This window comes from Oryx dammah, unplaced genomic scaffold (assembly GCF_014754425.2).
Source record: "Oryx dammah isolate SB20612 unplaced genomic scaffold, SCBI_Odam_1.1 HiC_scaffold_19, whole genome shotgun sequence".
In the NCBI taxonomy this organism is placed as follows: domain Eukaryota; kingdom Metazoa; phylum Chordata; class Mammalia; order Artiodactyla; family Bovidae; genus Oryx; species Oryx dammah.
Genome location: NW_024070203.1, coordinates 49,040,573 through 49,062,239, shown reverse-complemented (window position 1 = coordinate 49,062,239; position 21,667 = coordinate 49,040,573). Strand labels below are relative to the sequence as shown.

The following is a 21,667-nucleotide window of genomic DNA, read 5'->3' as shown; positions in this document are numbered from 1 at the left end:
TGGCATAGTCAATAAAGCAGAAATAGATGTTTTTCTGGAACTCTCTTGCTTTTTTGATGATCCAGCAGATGTTGGCAATTTGATCTCTGGTTCCTCTACCTTTTCTAAATCCAGACTGCACATTTGGAAGTTCATGGTTCACGTACTGTTGAAGCCTGGCTTGGAGAATTTTGAGCATTACTTTACTAGCGTGTGATGTGAGTGCAATTGTGTGGTAGTTTGAGCAATCTTTGGCATTGCCTTTCTTTGAGGTTGGAATGAAAACTGACTTTTCCGGTCCTGTGGCCACTGCTGAGTTTTCCAAATTTGCTGGCATATTGAGTGCAGCACTTTCACAGCATCATGTTTTAAGATTTGAAATAGCTCAGCTGGAATTCCATCACCTCCACTAGCTTTGTTCATAGTGATGCTTCCTAAGACCCACTTGACTTTGCATTCCAGGATGTCTGGCTCTGTCTAGGTGACTGATCACACCATCGTGGTTATCTGGGTCATAAGGATCTTTTTTGTATAATTCTTCTGTGTATTCTTGCCACCTCTTCTTAATATCTTCTGCTTCTGTTAGGTCCATACCATTCCTGTCCTTTATTGTGCTCAGCTTTGCATGAAATGTTCCGTTGGTATCTCTAATTTTCTTGAAGAGATCTCTAGTCTTTTCCATTCTGTTGTTTTCCTCTATTTCTTTGCATTGATCACTGAGGAATACTTTCTTATCTCTCCTTGCTATTCTTTGGAACTCTGCATTCGCATGGTATATCTTTCCTTTTCTCCTTTGCCTTTCGCTTCTCTTTTCTCAGCTATTTGTAAGCCTTCCTCAGACAACCATTTTGCCTTTTTGCATTTCATTTTCTTGGGGATGGTCTTGATCACTCCCTTCTGTACAAATGTCACAAATCTCATCCATAGTTCTTCAGGCACTCTGTCTATCAGATGTAATCCCTTGAATCTACTTGTTACTTCCACTGTATAATCATAAGGGATTTGATTTAGGTCATACCTGAATGGTCGAGTGGTTTTCCCTACTTTCTTCAATTTAAGTCTGAATTTGGCAATAAGGAGGTCATGATCTGAGCCACAGTCAGCTCCTGGTCTTATTTTTGCTGACTGTATAGAGCGTCTCCTTCTTTGGCTTCGAAGAATATAATCAGTCTGATTTTGGTATTGACTGTCTGGTGATGTCCATGTGTAGAGTCTTGTCTTGTGTTGTTGGAATCATATTAGCTTCAGCCAAGGAAATGGATCCCATGTGTTAGCAGTAGAAATAGTTGAAGACACCTACTCATATGAAAGTGTGCTTTGTTAAATGTAAGCATTTGTAAAATTGTAATAAAATCAGATTTTTAGGTAGATATTTGAAAGTAAAACATAACTTATGGTAGTTTACTGTAATATATCCTGTATTAAAATATAGCATACCTTATTGTGGCTACACTTTTTTCACTGGCTCTCTTCTGCTCTATAAAGGAAAAAAAGGGGGATATACCTAGAGCAGTATATTTCATCAATTTTTCATCACTTAAGGTAGGGTTTTTTCCTTATGAAGATTTTGCTGTATTCAAGTATGAGGCAATTTGTGGGGCTGGGATATACTTACTGTTAAGTCTGGTTTGGGAACTACTAGTTTATATTTGATGTGGTAAAACACTTCAGTCGTGTCCAACTCTTTGCGACCCCATGGACTGTAGCCTGCCAGGCTCCTGTGTCCATGGGATTCTCCAGGCAACAGTACTGGAGTGGGTAGCCATTCCCTTCTCCAGGGGATCTTCCCGACCCAGGGATCAAGCCCATGTCTCTTAGGTTTTCTGCATTGGCAGGCAGGTTCTTTACCACTTGAGTTTTATAAAAATACCACCATACATAGTGAATCAGAATCTGTGAAAGTGGGGCTCTTGAATTTGTATTATTAGCCAGATCTCCAGATGATTTTTTCCCCCCCTTAAAGGCAAATGGGGGACTTTCCTGGCAGTTCAGTGGTTAGGACTCCATGTTTGCACTGCAGGGGGCCTGGGTTCTATTTCTGGTCAGAAAACCAAGATCCTGAATGACACAAGGCACAGCCAGAAACTTTTAAAAGGGGTGACGGGGCAGATCAAGAAATAAGAGTGACTGCTAAGAATTGCTGCAGCAGTAAAAATGGTGCATCATACTGCCGTATAAAATTCACTTAGAGAATTGATGGTTAATTTTATATCAAAGTGATTTATTATGAACTAACCTATATCCAAGCTTTGTTAAATATGAGACTTCTACTTTGATCTAGCTTGGCCTGTGCTTACAGATTCCTTGGAATATATGAATTTACTCTCCTGCCTATTCAGAGGCTTAGATAAATATGTTTCAGAAGCAGCACTATTGATATTCTGAATGCATTAGGGCTAAGGAAGGAAATAATAGATGTATTATCTTTCAAAACAGTGCTAAGGCAAGATGGATAAAGGAGAAAACTGGTAGAAGAATTGAGTAAAAGAAAAAGCAGAGAAAAAGAGCAAATAATTGGGAGACTCATTCAACCTTTGCTTTTTCATCCAAGCACATAGGTCTTTACTCCTTAATAAGTGGTAATTTGAAATTGTTCATCATACTGAAGTTTGAGTTTAGATGAGGTAGAATATATAGCAGTGATTTCCTTTTATGTATATGGCACCTTATATAATAGCATTGTTGTCAGTAGAAGGAGTGTTCCTATCAGATGTAATGTATATTGTCCTAAAAGTGAACACTAGGATTTGGAATTTTGGTGTATTTGATTTGTGTATGTGGAGAACAATGAGTAGAATTTGAAAAACTGTTCTTGTACATATAGTTGTCTTTCACTAGTCTAAAAATGCTTGGTAATTTAGAAAATTTTAAAGTAATTTGTGAAAAACAGCTGAAATATAAAATAGATAATCTGAAGGTTTTTTTCCTACTACATGGTTATTCATATTAGTAAAACCATTACTTATTTAGTTGATAAGAATAAACTACAAGCACTTGTTTATCTTGTTCATGGCATTGATTTTGTTTGTTTTCAATTTGGTTTTTAAAATATTAACTTATATGAAGAATATTTTATTTTTTGGTAATACAGATAAAATTAATGGTTTTTGTTCTTTCTTAGGTCATGTTTACTGGTGAAAATATTCCTGTTCATCCTCATGTTTATAGCAATGGTCATATCTGTTTATCCATTCTAACAGAAGACTGGTCCCCAGCGCTCTCAGTCCAGTCAGTTTGTCTTAGCATTATTAGCATGCTTTCCAGCTGCAAAGAAAAGGTAGGACTTTTCAGAAGTATTCAGGTAATAGCTCTTCTTTTAGTTCAGGTAGAGAAACTATTTTAATATAAAATTTATTTGAAGAAAGTACTTACTGCTTTTTACTATGAAGTTATAGAGGATGTTTAGTAGATTGGAAAATAATTTGATAATAGACATCAGACTTTATATTTCTTAAATAGGAAATTCCTTCAGATGTTCTTAAATAGTCTTAAGTTTTATTTCTGTAGGCATGCACAGGGCAAAAGTGTATAAGAAATTATGGTTTCTAGATTTCACCGTGGGAAGCCCCAGAAACAAGCCTTCTAGCTCCCTTCGCCTCTCTGCTGGTTTCCACCCTATAAGCCTGCTTTAGAGAATTTTCCAGGAACCAGAGCTCTCCTATCATAAAGACTAGACTAAAGGTAGCGGACTAAATTACCAATAGAATTTTCAGGACTTTTCCTCTTATTCTCCTCTACTAATCTACAGATTCTGTCTGATGGAGAAAGGGGGAAAAGACCAGAAAGAAAAATCATGTGAGTTAAATTTAGAATACTCTGTTAAAGTATCTAAATCCTCTCTGTTTCCAGCCCTCTTTGTCTTTCCTGCTTGATGGTTAGTATCTCAATATTCTTATATTTCTACATTTTAAAGCTTCTCTTCTCCATGGTGAGGGGGAGGGGAGGATTTTGTTTTGTATTCTGTTTAAAGGAAAAATGAATTTATCTTAGAGATCAGGGAGCTGTAGGGTATTCATTTATTGTAGCAGAGGTTTTTTTCTATTTGAACTGTCACTTTTACCAAATTACTATTTAGAGAACATTGAAGAGAGTACTTCATTTTTAAATGGTAGCTTATCTAGATTTTGAAACACTCTCAGCCACTTGTTTGCAAAGTGAGTTTCTTAGAATGTGAGTTCCATAGGAGGTTTCATGGTGTTCAGTTTATAAGAAAAAATTTTGTTCAAATAAGAATGGGAAATAATGGGTTAAATTGCATATATATTTATTAATTCTAATGTGAGAGCCTTTAATATGCAATTTTATGTACCACAAGAGAAACAAAGAAACTTCTTGCAGTTAAACTATCACATACCCTTAGTCGAAAGATGATCCCCATATGGGTAAAATATTAAGAAAAAAAATGAACATCTTAGGATAGATGAAAGAGGGGACATACTATCTAATGTTAATATCACGTTTTAACTTGAGTTTCCTCTTGGTTGTTGGCTTTTCTTGGCTGCATTTTAGGCTACACTTGAGCTTTTGTTAACCCCAAGGGCTTGGAAACAAGTTTTATTCATTTATTGCTTCCATATTTTCTCCTCTCCCCGCCTCCAACCCCAACACACATACAGACTTTAAATTTAGGTGTGGGGCAGAGCAGTTTACAATTACAAAGGTTTTTCTTAATTTTAATGCCTTGAGAAAGATGAGGCAGTAACTATAGGATTTTAATAAGTTAAGATTAATGCCAGTGGTGTTTGTGCATAGTTCTTACATGTGCCTTATGATTATTAGATCTGTTTACATTTAAATGCAATGATTTACTATTAAAAACTAGAAAATGATTTTGTTCTCTTAACTCCTTCATCCTTTTCTAACCCTCATCTTTCCCCTCACTTTCTAGTTGTCTCTTAGTGTTTCTTGCATAGTTAGTGTAAGACTAATCATTCCATTTAAATTATTGATAAACATATTATATAATATAAACTACAAATTATAATTTATTCAGCCTAAATGATAATCTGGAAGTTAGATTCTGACAGCATTAGTTTTGTGAAAAATGATAAAATTCAGACATTATTAGGACCCTACTATGTGCTATTGTTACTGTGCTAAGTACCAGGTTACTAAGATGAAAAGGAAGCATGCTCCGGCATTGAGAGGAATCTTAACACAAAACAAACTTTTTTAAAAGTCTTTTAAAATTCACTGAAAATTGTTCTGTTAAAACAGGTGAGTTTTATTCTGTAGTGGACATGGATATATGAATTTCACTTTAATAGTCAACTCTCAGAATACAAATTTTAATTTTACCAGAGACATTTTTTAGTCATAATTCTTCTGTTCCAATTTCCTTTTTCATAGTCAAGAATGGTTCCCTAGACTGGAGGCTTTTAAATCCATTATGTCTGCAGATTAAAGATCGTTTCTGATATTGAGATCAGGGGCCTTTCAGTAACCTACACTTTAGTCTCAGTGATCTTGTGATATAGATAGCCCAAACTTTCCAGCTTGTATTCCATTCTTAAAACAATTTAGCTAATCCAATTTTTTGTATACTTTATTTTTTTAAGAAACATATCTCCTAGTCACTTACTAATTTGCTTATATTCTTGATAAAACCAAACAGAATGAATTTTCCCCCTTTCTTTTGATTTTTGAAGATTGGGTTGTGGTAAATGAGTTTATAAAATTGTTTCAGCAGTAGCAGTTTATTCTATACGAGTACAGGTTATGACTTTACAGGACAAACAATAGCAGACCATCTATTCTTTGAAGTAGGCATCTAATTTCACGATAATTTTTCAGGAATTTTCTCTAAACTGTATAAACAGGATGATCTTGGAATAGTTGTTCACTGCCTTATGCGCTGCTCGTTCTGTTAAATTACTATTACTGCTATCTCATAAGTGTTAGATCATAGTTTTGTATATGGATTTTGGAACCATCAAGTGAGACTGTCAGTTTTGCTTTCTGCTATATCTGTAGTCCTGTTCACCATTGCTATTTAGTTGGACCTATCATATATCTACTAACCTGCCTTCAGTGGCTCTAATACGCATTTCACATGTTTCCAAATCTTTGTAGAGAGGCACATATATCTTGTGTTTGATCATCATCTAATAGTCTTCAAGAAAATTCTTTTTCAACCTGTCCTCACTGTTGTTGGCATCACTATTTCTGATGTAGCTCCCCTGTAGAGCTGCCATATGCTTCTAATAGTGTGCTGGCCTGGACATATGTGTAGAGAAATGCTAATGTATCTCCCCCTTCTTTTCCTCTTACATACAGTTTGGAAACAGAATCCTTTGGTTTCTCCTTATACTTTTTTTGCAGGAGAGCAATATTCCTTTGTTTATAAATTGCTAGAATTTCTCAGACAAAGCTAGTTAGATAGACTTTTGTTTTGATTAGCTCATAAAAATAATTATTAAATTATTTCTAGGGAGACAAGATAAATAAAACTAGAATTCTTTAGAACCTAATGATGCCACTATGGTTGATCATCATTCTCTAGTAATCCCACTGGAAGCTAACCCAAATCACATATGCATATCTATTTTGAACAACAACAACAACAACAAAAAAAACAATTTCAGTGTTTTAGAGGCTACATTTCCTGGAATATATATTTTTTCAGTTGTGACATCAGCACTTATATCGTTTCTTATACATTCTATAATAATTTTGCCTAGAGGTTTTTATTAAAAACTATCTCCTTATATTTTCCTGTTTTGTAACTTATCTATTTAAACTTTTTTGTTTCAGAGACGACCACCAGATAATTCTTTTTATGTTCGAACATGTAACAAGAATCCAAAGAAAACAAAATGGTGGTATCATGGTAAGCAGTTTTATTTAGAATGATAATTTTTCAGTATTTATGTTTGAAAGATTATAAATCTGCTTGGGAAAAAGAAGGAATTATATAATGGATGTTGTGGATAAGTTAGACCACATTTTTAATGGAGCACATAAAATCATGGCCATCATACAAGTAGAATCTAAAATTGCTTGAATATTCTGCCCTACTATTTTATTACAAAAAAGAAGTACTTAATAATATTAAATCAAATTAGAACTAGCCTATTTGGAAACCTGTTACTGGAGATAGAAGTTATGATGCCAGTGTACTCACTTGTGGTACTGTTGTTAGCAGGTAGAATGTCACATTGTTAGAGATGGCCTATTAACTTAAAGAAAGCTCTTCCTAATCTAATAGTTATTCCTAAAAAAATCTGAGGTTGTACTGACTGTAGCTTTATGAATACATTATTTTTAATATTTTAATTTCTGTTTTTGTTTGGTGATGGTAGCTTAATAATTGAATGCTGCTAGCACATTTTCTAAACTGCTTCCTCAAAGAGGTGTTTGAAATTAAAAACAGAAAAGAAGAAACCATAAAATTATTATTTAAAATTTTATAAAAATGTATATTCTTTACAAATTATTGGTTTAATGTGTAGTTCAATAGAAATTCAGTAGAACAATAGAATGGATGCTTTTAAGGTTTGGAAGAAAGATGAGAAAGCAGGTTTGTTTTTGTTTTTGTTTTTAATTAAGATATTGAAGGAGGGTAAGTCTACCAAACACCAAAAGATAATAGTGTAAGAACAGACATCAAAATAGAATTATTCTTTTCTAGGCCTTTTTGTATATAAGTTTTGAATATGTGAAAAATAAATGTATCACAAACCAATGAGAAGGGAAAAATTATTTAGTAAGTAATCCTGTTAGAAAATTGGTATTTCGGGAAAAGAAGATTTTATCTTTTCATATAGAAATATTTCCTTGGATTGAATTAATAAGCACTTTAAAAACTACATACAGTAGACAAAGTTTTTTTTTTTAAGTTGGGTATCAATTCTGGAGGAAGGAAGAAAGAACTTCTGAACTTACAAGGAGTCACAGATTAAACATTTAGATATATGAAAATGTAAATCTTATATAAAAGCTTGAGGAAAAACCTCAAATCACAGTCAGTGTAAAGTTAAAAAGTAAAATTGTGGAAAACATAGCTCTGTAAAAATAAAGAGCATTTATAATTGCTACTAAAGAATAAATTAAAAAATAAAAAAAAAAATAAATAAAGAATAAATTAATTACAAGCATGGGCGAAAAAGTTCAACACGGTAAAATAATTAAATTTTAATATTTTGAAACTTATTGGCAGTTTTTTTTTATAAAAGGAGTGTGGTGTTGAAGGAAGAGGATAAAGAGATTAATAAAACTTTTCTTATTTGCTGGTGGTATAGCAATAGTAGTCACTCAGTTGAGTCTGACTCTTGCAACTCCATAGACTGTAGCCTATCAGGCTCCTCTGTACATGGAGTTCTCCAGGCAAGAACACTGGAGTGGGTTGCCATTTCCTTCTCCAGGGGATCTTTCTGACCCAGGGATCAAACCTGGCTTTCCTGCATTGCAGGCAGTTTCTTTACCATCTGAGCCACCAGGGAAGCCTGGTGGTATAGCAAGTTCAGTTCAGCTCAGTCATATCCGACTCTTTGTGACCCCATAGACTGCAGCATGCCAGGCCTCCCTGTCTATCACTAACTCCCAGAGTTTTCTCAAACTCATGTCCATTGAGTCAGTGATGCCATACAACCATCTCATCCTCTGTTGTCCCCTTCTCCTGCCTTCAATCTTTCGCAGCATCAGGGTCTTTTCAAATGAGTCAGTTCTTCACATCACATGGCCAAATTATTGGAGTTTCAGGATCAGTCCTTCCAATGAATATTCAAGACTGATTTCCTTTAGGATGGACTGGTTGGATCTCCTTGTAGTCCAAGGGACTCTCAAGAGTCTTCTCCAACACCACAGCTCAAAACCATCAATTCTTTGGCCCTCAGCTTTCTTTATAGTCCAACTCTCACATCCATACATGACTACTGGAAAAACCATAGCCTTGAGTAGACAGACCTTTGCTGGTAAAATAAAGTCTCTGCTTTTTAATATGCTGTCTAGATTGGTCATAACTTTTTCTCCAAGGAGCAAGCGTCTTTTAATTTCATGACTGCCTTCACCATTTGCAGTGATTTTGGAGCCCAAAAACATGAAGTCTGTCACTGTTTCCATTGTTTCCCCTCTGTTTGCCATGAAGTGATGGGGCCAGATGCCATGATCTTAGTTTTCTGAATCTTGAGTTTTAAGCCAACTTTTTCACTCTCCTCTTTGACTTTCATCAAGAGGCTCCTCTTCGCTTTCTGCCATAAGGGTGGTGTCATTTGCATATCTGAGGTAGCAACTTAATCTTTTAAGAAAGCAACAGTTTCTCTTTCTTTCACATCCTCTTGCCTTTTAGGACTAAGCACTGAGTTGTCTCTTCCCTCTGTGCCTTTACAAAAAACCTTTTCCAATAAAAACAAAAAAACATTCCTTGAGTGTCATAGTCCCCTTTACCTTTCATAAGTTCTTTAAATTATCAGAGACTAAGAGAAGTCAATCAAGAATGTTGAGAAACCCAACTACATCAAACATTTTTTAAAATGTCAAAGTTGGCAAGATAGTTGTCATTCTATTTCTGACTCAACTTCACTAATAATAGAAAAATTCCCCTATTATCTTTTCCACGGTGTTTTTTTTTTTTCCTTTTTTTCCCCCCACAGTGTTTTAAAACCACTTTTAAGTTTTTGTTTTTGTTGTTAAGCTTGAGAAGAAATTGTTTTAGAGTGATAGAATTTAGAAAATACATATGTTTTGAAAGTATAGTCCTCTTTGCCACTCTTTGCCACCCCATTGTTAGACAATATATTTCCATTTTCTTTTCTATTCCATGGGGAAATTTCAAAAAGATAATCATCTTTGAAGTTCTCTAATGCTGTCTTGTTACGTTGAAAGGACTTACAAGAAGGCCTTTACTTAAGAATACTTCTAGAATTTCTTACTGCCTGCTTTTGAATAAGGAAACTTGCATAATAAGTCAGGAAATATAATAATTCTTTAAAATATACTTCATAGATGTTGTTTTTCATAGTTAGTAGTTTTTATGTGTTACTTGAGAAATCTGTATTTTTATAACTGAAGTAGAAAAGTCTTAATTGTTTAAAGATGGATCATCTCCAAGTTAGCGAAGAGTTTTTTTCTTTTAAAGGCTTTTTTTTTTTTTCTTTTTTTTTTTTAAAGGCTTTTTAAACTAAATTAACCTCTTACTTAATGTAAAATAGTACAGAGTTTGTGTAGGAATTCATCTTCCCAATAAACAGATTGAAAGTATCCCTGCCCCCATACGAATTAGCCATTTTTAAAAGGCACCTGATTCTAATTCAACTAAACTGTGACTGTCTTGGTCTTGTTTCCTGTTGCAGATACAGATACTTTTTTTCATTTACAGATAATCTTGTTTGAAACATCCTCAGTTTATTCTTTGGGCTTCCCAGTGGTAAGAAGTCCATCTGCCAGTGCAGGAAACACATGAGATGTGGGTTCATTACTTGGGTTGGGAAGATTCCCTGGAGGAGGAAATGGCATCCCACTCCAGTATTCTTGCCTGCCAGTCCATGGGGTCGCAGAGTCAGACACTGGAAAACACTCCGCCCCGCCTCCTCCACCCCCCCCCATTCTTACTTTGATAGTTTTTGCTCTTGGCTTGAACCTTGTATGCCTGGATCATTCCTCTCCTGTATTTTCCGTTAAATGGATGGTTTTCCTCCATGAATGATTGTCATACAAAATCAATGAAGGGTAGTGTTCATTACATTTTGAGGTGATAGAGCCCCCACCCTGTCATTCAGGTGGTTGAGTACAGAGACTCTTCCTTGAACTCTTCCTTTATCTTTCCATAGCTAAAGCATTTCAGCTGTTTAGTTTCTGTTGTCTTCTCTTTTCTACATTCCACGATAACAGTTACAAACAATATGGAAAATAATTCACCTTGGCATTATAGTTGAATTTGGAAAAATCTTATCAAAAAAGGTAATCATATTCATTAAGCAGAACCACATCAGCTTTGTTTTGAAACTTTGGAAATTTCAGCTTACATTTTTCTGCTTAGCCGCTTTAGTTCCAAAAGATCTGTAATGGTTGTGTTCTCCTGAGAATGCGAGTTACCAAGAAATATGGGCTCTAGTTATTTTCTTATCATCACTTTTGAAAGGATTGCAAGGTCAGAGCAATGTCAAGATATTAACCTGCAACAGTAAACAAAAGATCAGAGACTAAACAAAGGCTTGCTTGGTGTTGGAAGAACTCACTGAAACACTTATCATTCGGTTTCTAGAAACCACGCAGAATTGTAAGCCTCAGGTGTCAAACTCCACAGCCATTCTGTGTGGTGCTGACCAACATACTTGGGTCAGCATGGGCCAGGATGTTTGTCAGGTGTAATCAAAGAGGCAAGAGAGATTTGGGTTCAGATTAGTGACATCTGTGTGCCTTAGAATGGGCTTCCAGGATGTACAGTGGAGTCATTATTAATGAAAAACAACAAATCTGAAATTGAGTTGATCTCCTTTTGTTTAGAGGAGAAGGACTCAGCTGACATACCACAGTTGAGCTGCCCAATACCAGTGTTGAAAAGAAGCCCAATTTGTGATCTTCCACATTATAGGACACCCTGAAAATTAGGCCAGTCATCCTAGCCCAGTTACTGTCTTTGTATACATCACACCTTATATTACACTTCTTTTGAGATTTTCCTCCAGCATGCAATAAGTTATTAAAGTGTAAAAAGTCATTGGTGTGTGAATATATATTCTGTTTTATTAATTACTTGACATTGACTATCAACGAGTTGCCCAGAACTCTTACTTTCTATTCACTAAGAAATTAAGATCATACCTGCATTGGAATACAAATATTCTGTGTTGCCAGTTAAGGTAGGGGTCCATATGCTTTGAAAAATCAACTGAGCTGAGAACAGGGTTAAAAAAATAAAGGGACCTAACCAAAATAGGTAATAAGACAACTCTTCTCAGCATACAAAAGGACTGAAGAATTAATCTACAATTCAAATCTAGAATTTTCCTTAGAAAATAGATCTGTACCCAGTCCAGTGCACAGATTAATGATTGAACCAGAGTTCTGTATCATAAACGTAATTGTTCTTGAAAAAGATAAAAAAAAACCTCTGTTTATGACATAATAAAAATATTTCACTGAGATAGCCAAGTAGAATCCATTGATAATACCTGTCTATTTCCTGGGATCAATATTAAATATAAATGACTTAGTTTCATAAATGATTGCTTTTCACAGATGGGAGTGTAGATCTACGGTTCCTAAAACATTTTCCTTAAGGTGATAGATAACTGAACAGTATAGTTTAGATGACTATTGAGTGTTGGCTCCAGAAAACTAGACTTATAAGAACTAAATTGACATAATGATTAGATATTATGTCCAGTAGACTGATGAGATGGTAATTTGGGGAGGAGTAGACGAATATCTTTTTGTATAAAACTATAAAGTACATTCTGGTTCCATTCAACTGGAACATTTCCTATAGGACAATAAGGATTATAAGGGGATAGGAACACAAAATTATCTCAGACTAGTATAACAATTCCTTTTCTCCTTGCTTAATGTATATCTGAAGGTTTACCTCTGTTAGTTGTGAACCTTTTTATTTGTACTACCTTTTAGTGTTATACAACCACTTTATAAATTCCTGAGTCCAAACTTTCACTCAGTTTAATTCTTTGCCCTTTATTTTCTATGGGATAGCAGTTCTGTGATCTACTGTGCAATCTTTCTTGAATCAGTTCATCAGAGGAAAACTTTTAATTCCCTAAACTGTTGAGACACAAACTTCACTGTAAAGATTTTTTTTTTTTTTCCTCAGAGGTGGACCCCACTTCATATCTGCTGACCCCTTACTCTGTTCCTTTACCTCTAGTCTTCTGTCCCTGGGAACATTCAGGGAGGTGACTTCCAATAAAACGTGATGGTTTTTATACTTTGGGGAAAATTAAGTGATCTTCTAATGTAATTCTCTCATTCATAATTTCCAGAGGCCCAGTGAAGTTAGCCATGGTAGGTGTCACCTCTTTGGAACTGCTAATTTGTATATTATATTTGAGGGTATAATTTTAGTAGGGCCTTCTCTAGTTCCAGAAAAAATTTAAGTGGTTTATGATAAGATTTTTTTTTTTTAGGCCATAATTTTGCCACAAATACTGTAGCCAAGAGGTTAAACATAATTGTGTTCTTCACCACCTTTTATAGACCTATACTTGTCTTGACCCAAGATAGGTTAACTCTAACAACTTTTTTTTTTTGAACCCAAAACTAGGAAACTATTCCCTCTGTTAACAAATGAATTCTTTCCTTCTTAGTGATTTCTCTTATTTAGGGAAAAGGTGGACACGGGTTTGGGTCATTACTTGTCTCCATATTGAACTTTTACTCATAGATTCCTTATTACCAATATAAATATATATATATATAATATTATATGTTATATATAATGTTTCAGTCTATGGGTCCCGCTTGACATCCTAGGTAGATTTTACTGGCATCTCTTAGCTTAGTGATTTAAATGTGATTAGTTTTAGTACTAATTTCAAGAACTCTAGTGTTATAAAACACTCTACTGGAGAAGTGAGGTTTTAAGAAACATCCTCATATTCTGAAGCTTGTTCTGGTCCATGACAAACATGTCTTCTTTATTTCAAGATCCACAGTCATTTAAGGAACAGATATATATATATATATCTATATATAGGCTATTCTGTGCGGCATGCCGGATTTTAGTTCACTGACCAGGGATCAAACCTGCATCCCCTGCATGGGGAACACAGAATCTGAAACACTGGACCACCAAGGAAGCCCCGTAAGACATACACTTCAGTGTGACAGAGGCTGTAAACTATTAACTTGATCTCTTCTTAAAGATGTTATTTATTTAAAGGATTCTAATGACTTAGATACAGCTTATTTTAAAAATTTAGTCTGTTTCACCATTTATATTACCCTTAAGGTATAGGATTGTGAAATGTTTCACTAATTTGCCCAGTATAGAAGTCAGATTTACTGCTTTTTAGTTCTCATTGAGTCTTTATGAGTGAGAATTTTATTAGCAATATATCAATCCTAATATGGGATGGTTTGTGTAAAACATTTTGGTCAGTTTTTCAGAATTTTCTCCTTGAGAGCTTTTACAACTTTGAGTTAGTTGCCACTGGTCTTAAATCTTTCTAAAGGTTCTTCATAAATAAGAACTAATCCTCACAATCCTTCAAATATATTTTGTGAGATAAGTGTTGTGAAATAAGTGATGAACCCCCCAGAATTTATGTTACATAAATGTGTTGAAACTATCAGGTGTCACTAAATCTTTGGGATTTTTTAAAATGACCTCCTTTGCGCATATATATATGTGTGTGTGTGTGTATATATATATATATGTATGTATATGTATATATATATACACATACATACATACATACATAAACTTCCTGAAAATTTATTTTCTGAAGAGAAGTTAATAACATTTACTGTTGATTGATTTAGAGATTATTCCTCATTTGTGAAGTTACTTCCTTCAGAGACACGACTTGTATTAGTCTTTGTTAAGTAGTGTGACAGTGTTGGTTGTGAGTTTACTTGCCGTCTCATTATAGTTTTAAATTGTTACCTGTAAAAGACTTCTTTGATGACTGGTAATCATTAATATGTGCTAACACATATCAGTTTATTATTTGAAATAGAATTTAACATACTGATAATAATATCATTTTAAAATTTGTGCAAACTACCACTTCTCTGAAAACCTAGAGTTTGATTTGTTTGTAAATATATACTTGAACACAAAATGGACTCACTTGCAGGGGATCCAGGGAGATGAGTCAGAAACATAAACCATGTTCTTCTTGCTACTTGAAATTTTTTGCTGTATTAGACTGATTTGTAACTTTTACTTATGCATGCTTGACTGTTTTAATTATCTTTTTTCTCCTTTTCTTAAAGATGATACTTGTTGATGCCACTGTTCTCATCCTCCTAGCAGAAGATAGTCCTACTGAGAAAATGAGCACTTTGATCATTCAGTCTTTGAACTTTAACCTTTGACTGGAAGTGACCTATAGGCAATGAAGACTGCTTCCTTTGACTGCATTTTTACTTGTGTGCATTCGGGGCGCATGTTGATCGCTGGTTGAGTCCAGGCAACTGACATGCTTTGATTAGTCATACAGTATTAATGCAGGTGTCAGGAAATGTCAAATATAATTCCATTTTTTATTTTTATTTTTTTAAGCTTTTGAAAAGTTCCAGGTCCTCATGTATTGTGCAATAACAATGACTTCCTTGGCGGTTTTGCGACGTTCATTGCCGGCAATGGACGTTGTAACAGGAAAAAATTTCATTAACTTCTGCCACTCAATGATTAATGCATGATAGGGCCTATGACATGAACTTAACGGTCAGAGTGGGATTATAAATAAAGTGAGGGATCCAACATTACTCTGAAAGTCACCCCAACTGCTCATATTTGGATTCTATGCACTGTGAACCTAAGGTTAACAGCATGAATTAACATGCGTCTTTAAAGGACTGTAATGAAAGATCATTGCGTATTTATTGAATTGTTTATATCTGCTGTCAAATTGTTTTGACATGGACAGTTTTCAAGTAACATTGGCAGAGAGGTACAATAAGTTATCCCTATGGTGAAAATAAATTTGTTTGTTGTACATAGTTCCTCAATCTCTGAAGTAAAGGTATGAGTAATATAGGGTATAAATGGTTTAATCAAGGCTTTATTTTGGAAGTAAGAAAAATGGCAGTGATGATTAAACTGCTACAGTCCATAATTTGGGCTTGTTGTTTGTACATTATCAATTTTTTCCAAATAGATGACACTCTGTTACTTCCTGCTAGCCATCAGCATGAGCCCTACTGCCTAAACACTATTTCATTTATTTATGTTTGGAAAATCCATAAACATTTTTGTTTGCAATTTTGTTTCTTTTGTTATGTTTGAAGTCAAGTTTGAATGTTATGATATTTTTAATTGAAAAACTTTTGTCAAGTTTTTTCTTGTAAATTTTCTTTACTTGTAAGTATCATCTTGTCCTTCTATTCTGTACCCTAAAATAAGAAATACATTTTTGACAGAGGCTTAATGTTTTAACAAAAGAGTGTGGACATTTTTATTTTAAAATTTAGGCAAAAGTACATTATAGAACGGTATGTTTGCTTATTTGTCTCACACAACCATACAGGTTTTTTTTCTAGAGGGATTTGTTTGTTTTGTTCTGTTTTGTTGTTATTTAAGACTTCACTTACAGGTAGACAACATTTTTCTATAGAAAAAAAATTGTTTGAAAGGTCCAACTCTCAGTACCGTGTAAGTTAATGATACTGCAACTAGGTTCTCTTTTTAAAAAACAATTAATGTATTTTATAAATTACCTTTTCGCATATGCAAAATCTGTTTCTACTACAATGTTATTTTTACTAATGCCTGTTGTTGCACTCTATGACATATCCTGCAGTGAATATATGAATCAATTTGGGCTTAAAAATGAAAGCCAGTTGGCTGAAAGGTTTGAAATATGTACCCCAGCAAAACCATCCAATCAATAATTGGCAGAGAATATTTTAAAAATTGTTTTTAATCTCTGTATAGATGACATTTTGTAGCTTTGTACATGTTGTTAATTAAGGGCATATAATTTTACACTCTAAAAGTATAATTGTTGAACTCAGGGGTGGGTAGACTTCAAAAATACGTCTGCTGTAGAAATTAACTTGAAAAAATTTTTAAACTATGGCCAGCCACCAAATTGTGGACACTGTTTATACTGCTAGTTATTAATAGCAACTACCACTGTTCAAAATTAAAAACATTTTTGTTCTGTCTTGCCTAGATGTACGTAAGTTCTCTCAGCAGTCTCTTTATCAGTCATATTAGTTGGCCAGTTTAGCTAAGACAAAAAAAAAGTTTTTTGGAATGCTTTGAATTGCTCTTAGTTTTTAACTGCTTTTTAATATGAAAATTGCAGCTGTAAATGATGTATTTTTCATATTTTACATAACTGCTCTAAACTACTGATTTCACTTGGTCATTTTCCCGGGTGGGGGTAGGGGAAATCTCTCCATACTGCTGGTCCTCTTACTAAAATCCTTTTATAAGGAAATGACCTGTGACATTTATTCACCAAAGGAATTAATATACCAGGTCAAAGGATAACATTGCTATCATAGATTAATAGGTCATATATAGTCTCAATTGAATTTTTTAATATAATAATATTTTAACATACCTCTCTCTCTACATAGAGATACCATAAAATAAATTAAGATGATGAAAAGGAAAGTAGAGGAGAACCAAATAACTCTGGTACATTTTATGGTTTAAGGGAAAGAAGACGGGACGAAATATTCTAAAACATAGATGCACCAACCATTCAGAATTTGCAGTCTGATAACACCTGTGTTACTTCCTTGAACTTTAGGAATCACTGAAAACTCATGTGCACTTAGATTTAGTTAATTTTAAATATGTTACATTATTAAAAGACGTAAAGATGTTTACCTAAGTCAATTACCAACTTTGTAATAATAAAAAGAATATTTCTCTGTAATATGTTGTTGAATAACAACCAGAATACCAAGCAAGTGTGTACATAGGAACATGCTACTTCCCTCTTGCCCGCATTCCCTCTGTGAGGCACTGTCTGCTGCAGAGCTCTACAGAATTAGACCTTCAGATTTAGACAGCATGAACTCTCTTCCTTTTTATTTATTTATTTATTTATTTTAAGGCCATTTTTCTGGTTTGCCAAATTCTGTTAGGGCAGTAATACATTCAGTTCCTTATTTTGCATGCTTAGATCACAAACTTGGTGCCCTTTCAAAAAAAAAAAATGTCAAGTAGGTAATTAATGCCATAGATTTTAAAGAGAGAAATGGTTTTCAGTTTTTTAAGATAAATTTTTAAAAACAAATTTTATGGCAGTTCTCTTAAGGAGTTTAATATTCATGTCTAAAGAACTTACTTGTACAAATTCCTCCTTTTTAGCCAGCAGGGAAATAAGACTTTTTTTTTTTAATCCCTGGAAGAAAGTGCTAAAAATGGCTTTTATATACAGTTCATCTGGAGAAAGATCTTGATCTTTATTATTTTGACTAGGTATATAAATATTTGGTACAAAGTAATGAGAATAGTTAGCCACTTTTTTCCCTTTTGAAATTTTAACTATATGCAAAAACATATATTATTAGATTCCTGTGGTGGATAATAATTTCTTCAGATTCTAAAACAGGTATCTATTGACTGCTTAATTGTTCCCAGGTTGCATCAAAGATAAATTGAAATGAGTAATGATATGAAAATGGTATGTAACCACATATTACTTGTTTCTGATAATCAAGTCTTATTTTTTTAAAAGCCTATTGTTTTTGAGAATTGAGACATTTAAAACTTGTTAAAGCTTCTTCCTAAAAATAGAAGAGAAGAGGAGGTACTGTGTGTTTAAAAAAGAATTTTTTTTAAATAAAGAATTCGGTGTCACTAGTTCTCAGCCTTTATGGTTACTGCTGCTTATATTTCTTCATCTCACTTTTATTTAGTTTTTTGTACATATTTTAGCTGAATGCATAAGGTTTGTAACTTGTGCATGCACGTTTATTTTCTGAAAGAGCTGAGGCTTGACTGAATGTCCCTTTGAGGATTCATTGCTACCAAAAGCCAGCTACTGCACTATTCTTTTATGCTGATACCTTTGCATAATTAAGGTCTGTGAAGAAGGTGTCTTTAATGTGCACCTCCTGGCCCTAGTCCTCTTTGCAGTCTTTGTTTTTATTCCTCCTTTATTTTTCTACCTTCTCATCTCACAGATATCAGTGGGTCAGTCTTCAGTGCCCCTCTGACCACTCAGCTTTTCTCCCCTCTTCCCTCCCTTCTTTCCTCCCTTCAGCTTTACTCCCCTTTCCCATTCTTGAGGATAGGCAATCCAGAGGAAGGTTATTAACATTATATCCAAAAAAAAGTTTTAGTAAGACTCTATCCTACAAAAATTTCTAATAAATAATTTTAGTCCATCAGTAGATGGCTAAACTTGTTGAACAATTGTTGATAAATATGCTACCAGTTAGCTCTAATTTAGTTCTTAAATACTGAGGGAATTTTGTTTACTTTCTGGATGTGACTCTCTCAAAGCCTTTTTTTTTAAGATTTTGTTTTTGATATGAACCATTTTTAAAGTCTGTTTTGAATTGGTCACAATACTGCTCCTGTTTTCTGTTTTTTTATTTTTTTGGCCCTGAGACATGTGAGATCTTAGTTTGCCAACCAGGGATCGAACTCACACCCCCTATGTTGGAAGGTAAAGTCTTAAGCACTGAAACAGCAGGGAAGTCCCTCAAAGACTAATTATTGCCCTAATGAATTAAATTACTTATTTTGATGAGCATGTTTTTCCTTTTAAGTTTTTAACAATTAATGATTAAATGTTAATCATTTTTGAGATTTGGATGGAACTATTTTTTAAAAATAATTTGTGGGAGATTTTTATCTTCTCAGCAGAAATTAAAGACAGACTTATATACACCCTTATCACTAGAGGTCCATGGAATCTAAATTTGTACTTCAAACTTAGATCTCTGTCCTTCAAGTTGAAGTTCTAGTTCTGACTATGCTCCTGATAATTTAGATTTTTTTTTTTAAATTTCATTCTCTAATGTTAGTATTGCAACTTTTATTTGGGGATGAATCTCAAAAATTATTACATGAATATCTTTTTTATAAAAAAATTTTTGTTGATAAAACAGTGTGATATCTGAAGCTATTTTGACTATGTGGCAGGAATGTCTGAGTAGACGTCAGTACATCCTCACGTACCAGAACTCAAGTTTTGTAATTTCAGTGCAGTTGATTGGGGAAAGGAGAAGCAGTTCTTGTTCTATTGGTATACACATCATCAGGGGTTTTGAGAAAACTGCTCCTACAATAATTCTCAGAGCTGTTTTCTCAAAGGCAAAAGTGTGGTTTCAAAACTCAGAGGGCTTTGGCTTGTCAGGTGTGACTTGTCAGATTTCATGGCACATCGTATATTGAAGAATCCTGCCTCTGTAATTAAAAACCTGGAACAGGGCAAATAAAGAATTTGGTAGATTGTTTCAGATACCTAGAAATGCAGGTCTCTTCATAGTTAACCACAGATTGTTTACATAATGCAAATTGATTGTCAAGCTCAAGGTAACACAGTTATTTGAATAGATTATTAGGTCAGTTAGTAGCCAAGAGTTAGATGCATGTTCAAGTTACAATGAATTTTTTATTTTTAGTTGGTACGATTTTTCTCAATATTCAGAAATACAAATTGTGCATTTTATTAATAGGAATGAAAGCTCATGCTGGAAGATTTGCATAGGGTGGATGTATATATTTTATAAAATCAAGTTGTAAAATATGTAAAGCTACTGCTTTTTAAATAGAATATAAATGTTGACAGATAAATCGATATATATTTTTAAATACATGTATGAAACTTTTGTTAGTTGAATATAAACTACATTGTGTGCTTTATGGAACTCAGTAACTTTTAATAATAAAGCAGTTGTCATTGATTTCTTTTTTTGTAGACTTCAATGCTAAATTGGATAGATATTAAAACTTTTTGTAGTTTATAATAATGTGAAAATTTACATAGTAGTTCCCCTTTGCAAAAGACTGTGATCTTTAAAAGATAATGGAGATAGTAATGTGTCCATTTCCAAAATGAATACAACAGAATGAAGATAGTCACTAAAGCACTTTGTTTATTTAAAGATCATCTTTGCTTATTAGTGTAGCCTAGTATATTTTAGTGATTCTTTATGCTTCAATTAATTAAGTCCTGGTTAAAGACTGGGCATTTTCAAAAAAGATGGAAATTGAGACCAGAGCACTTCCTTCGAGTTAATCATGAGTCTGGTGCTCCTGAACTTCAGGCTGGACATGCTGTAATGAACTTGCATATACTTTACTAAGTGTACAGACAGATCAACTAACTTACATAACTGAGGGGCTCCTGAAGCTCTGAGAAGAGAGAAAGAAATAAGCAGAAGGGAATATTTCCACATCTCAGATATTCCTGGCAGGAAGAAATTCGTGTGCCCTGCTGCTAGTCTTAAGTTTTCTTTTCACAGGAGATCTGCTGCCCAGGAACACCATACTCCTCCACTGGGGCAGCCATGCTACCATAAAGCTCTTTTATCTCTGCAAGCTGTTTCTACAGCCCTAAACAACTAGATGAGTAGCTGATTAGATAAATGCAAGATTTGTCTTTCTTTGTACTTTGATGGCCCTTTGTTATAATCCTTAAGATAATTTCTACCTCTCACAGAAGGGATGACTTTTCTCCACTAGTTTAAGCTACGTGGGTAAGTGGTCTTACTGAAATCCTCCCTATATTCCATAGTACTTTTCACACTAAGGTAACACATGGCAAAATTAAACATTAACTGAATAAAAGTGTCAAATAAGGAAAGCTGAAATAAGTAAGGCAGAAAATACCTTTCATACATGTACTTGACCTTCAAGTGCTTAATGTAGGTAAATATGTGTAATCATACAGGACGCTAATATGGATGATTGTCCTACAGAAGAGGTATCCAGCGTAACATTAAAAATCTCTTATCTCTACTTTCAACCTCCCAAATGTCTGTTTCTCTTTTCTGTTATAGTTAATTGCATTCCTATCCAACCTAATTATACAAAAGAAGAATCTAACACTATTTACCAGTCCTGTCTGACATTTTTCATCATCAAGTCCTGTTG

The 21,667-nt window shown here is 34.0% G+C and overlaps 1 protein-coding gene across 1 annotated transcript in view; it reads left to right on the top strand.

Annotated features, from left to right (window-relative positions):
- UBE2W (ubiquitin conjugating enzyme E2 W) overlaps positions 1 to 20,475 on the top strand; it is a 69,233-nt gene extending 48,758 nt beyond the window's left edge. The window contains exons 4-6 of the mRNA XM_040262050.1: positions 3,101 to 3,256; positions 6,733 to 6,808; positions 14,869 to 20,475. Of these exons, the coding sequence (XP_040117984.1) occupies positions 3,101 to 3,256; positions 6,733 to 6,808; positions 14,869 to 14,882 (246 nt within the window). The 3' untranslated portion in view covers positions 14,883 to 20,475. The remainder of the gene's footprint in view (positions 1 to 3,100; positions 3,257 to 6,732; positions 6,809 to 14,868) is intronic.
- Positions 20,476 to 21,667: the final 1,192 nt, after the last annotated feature.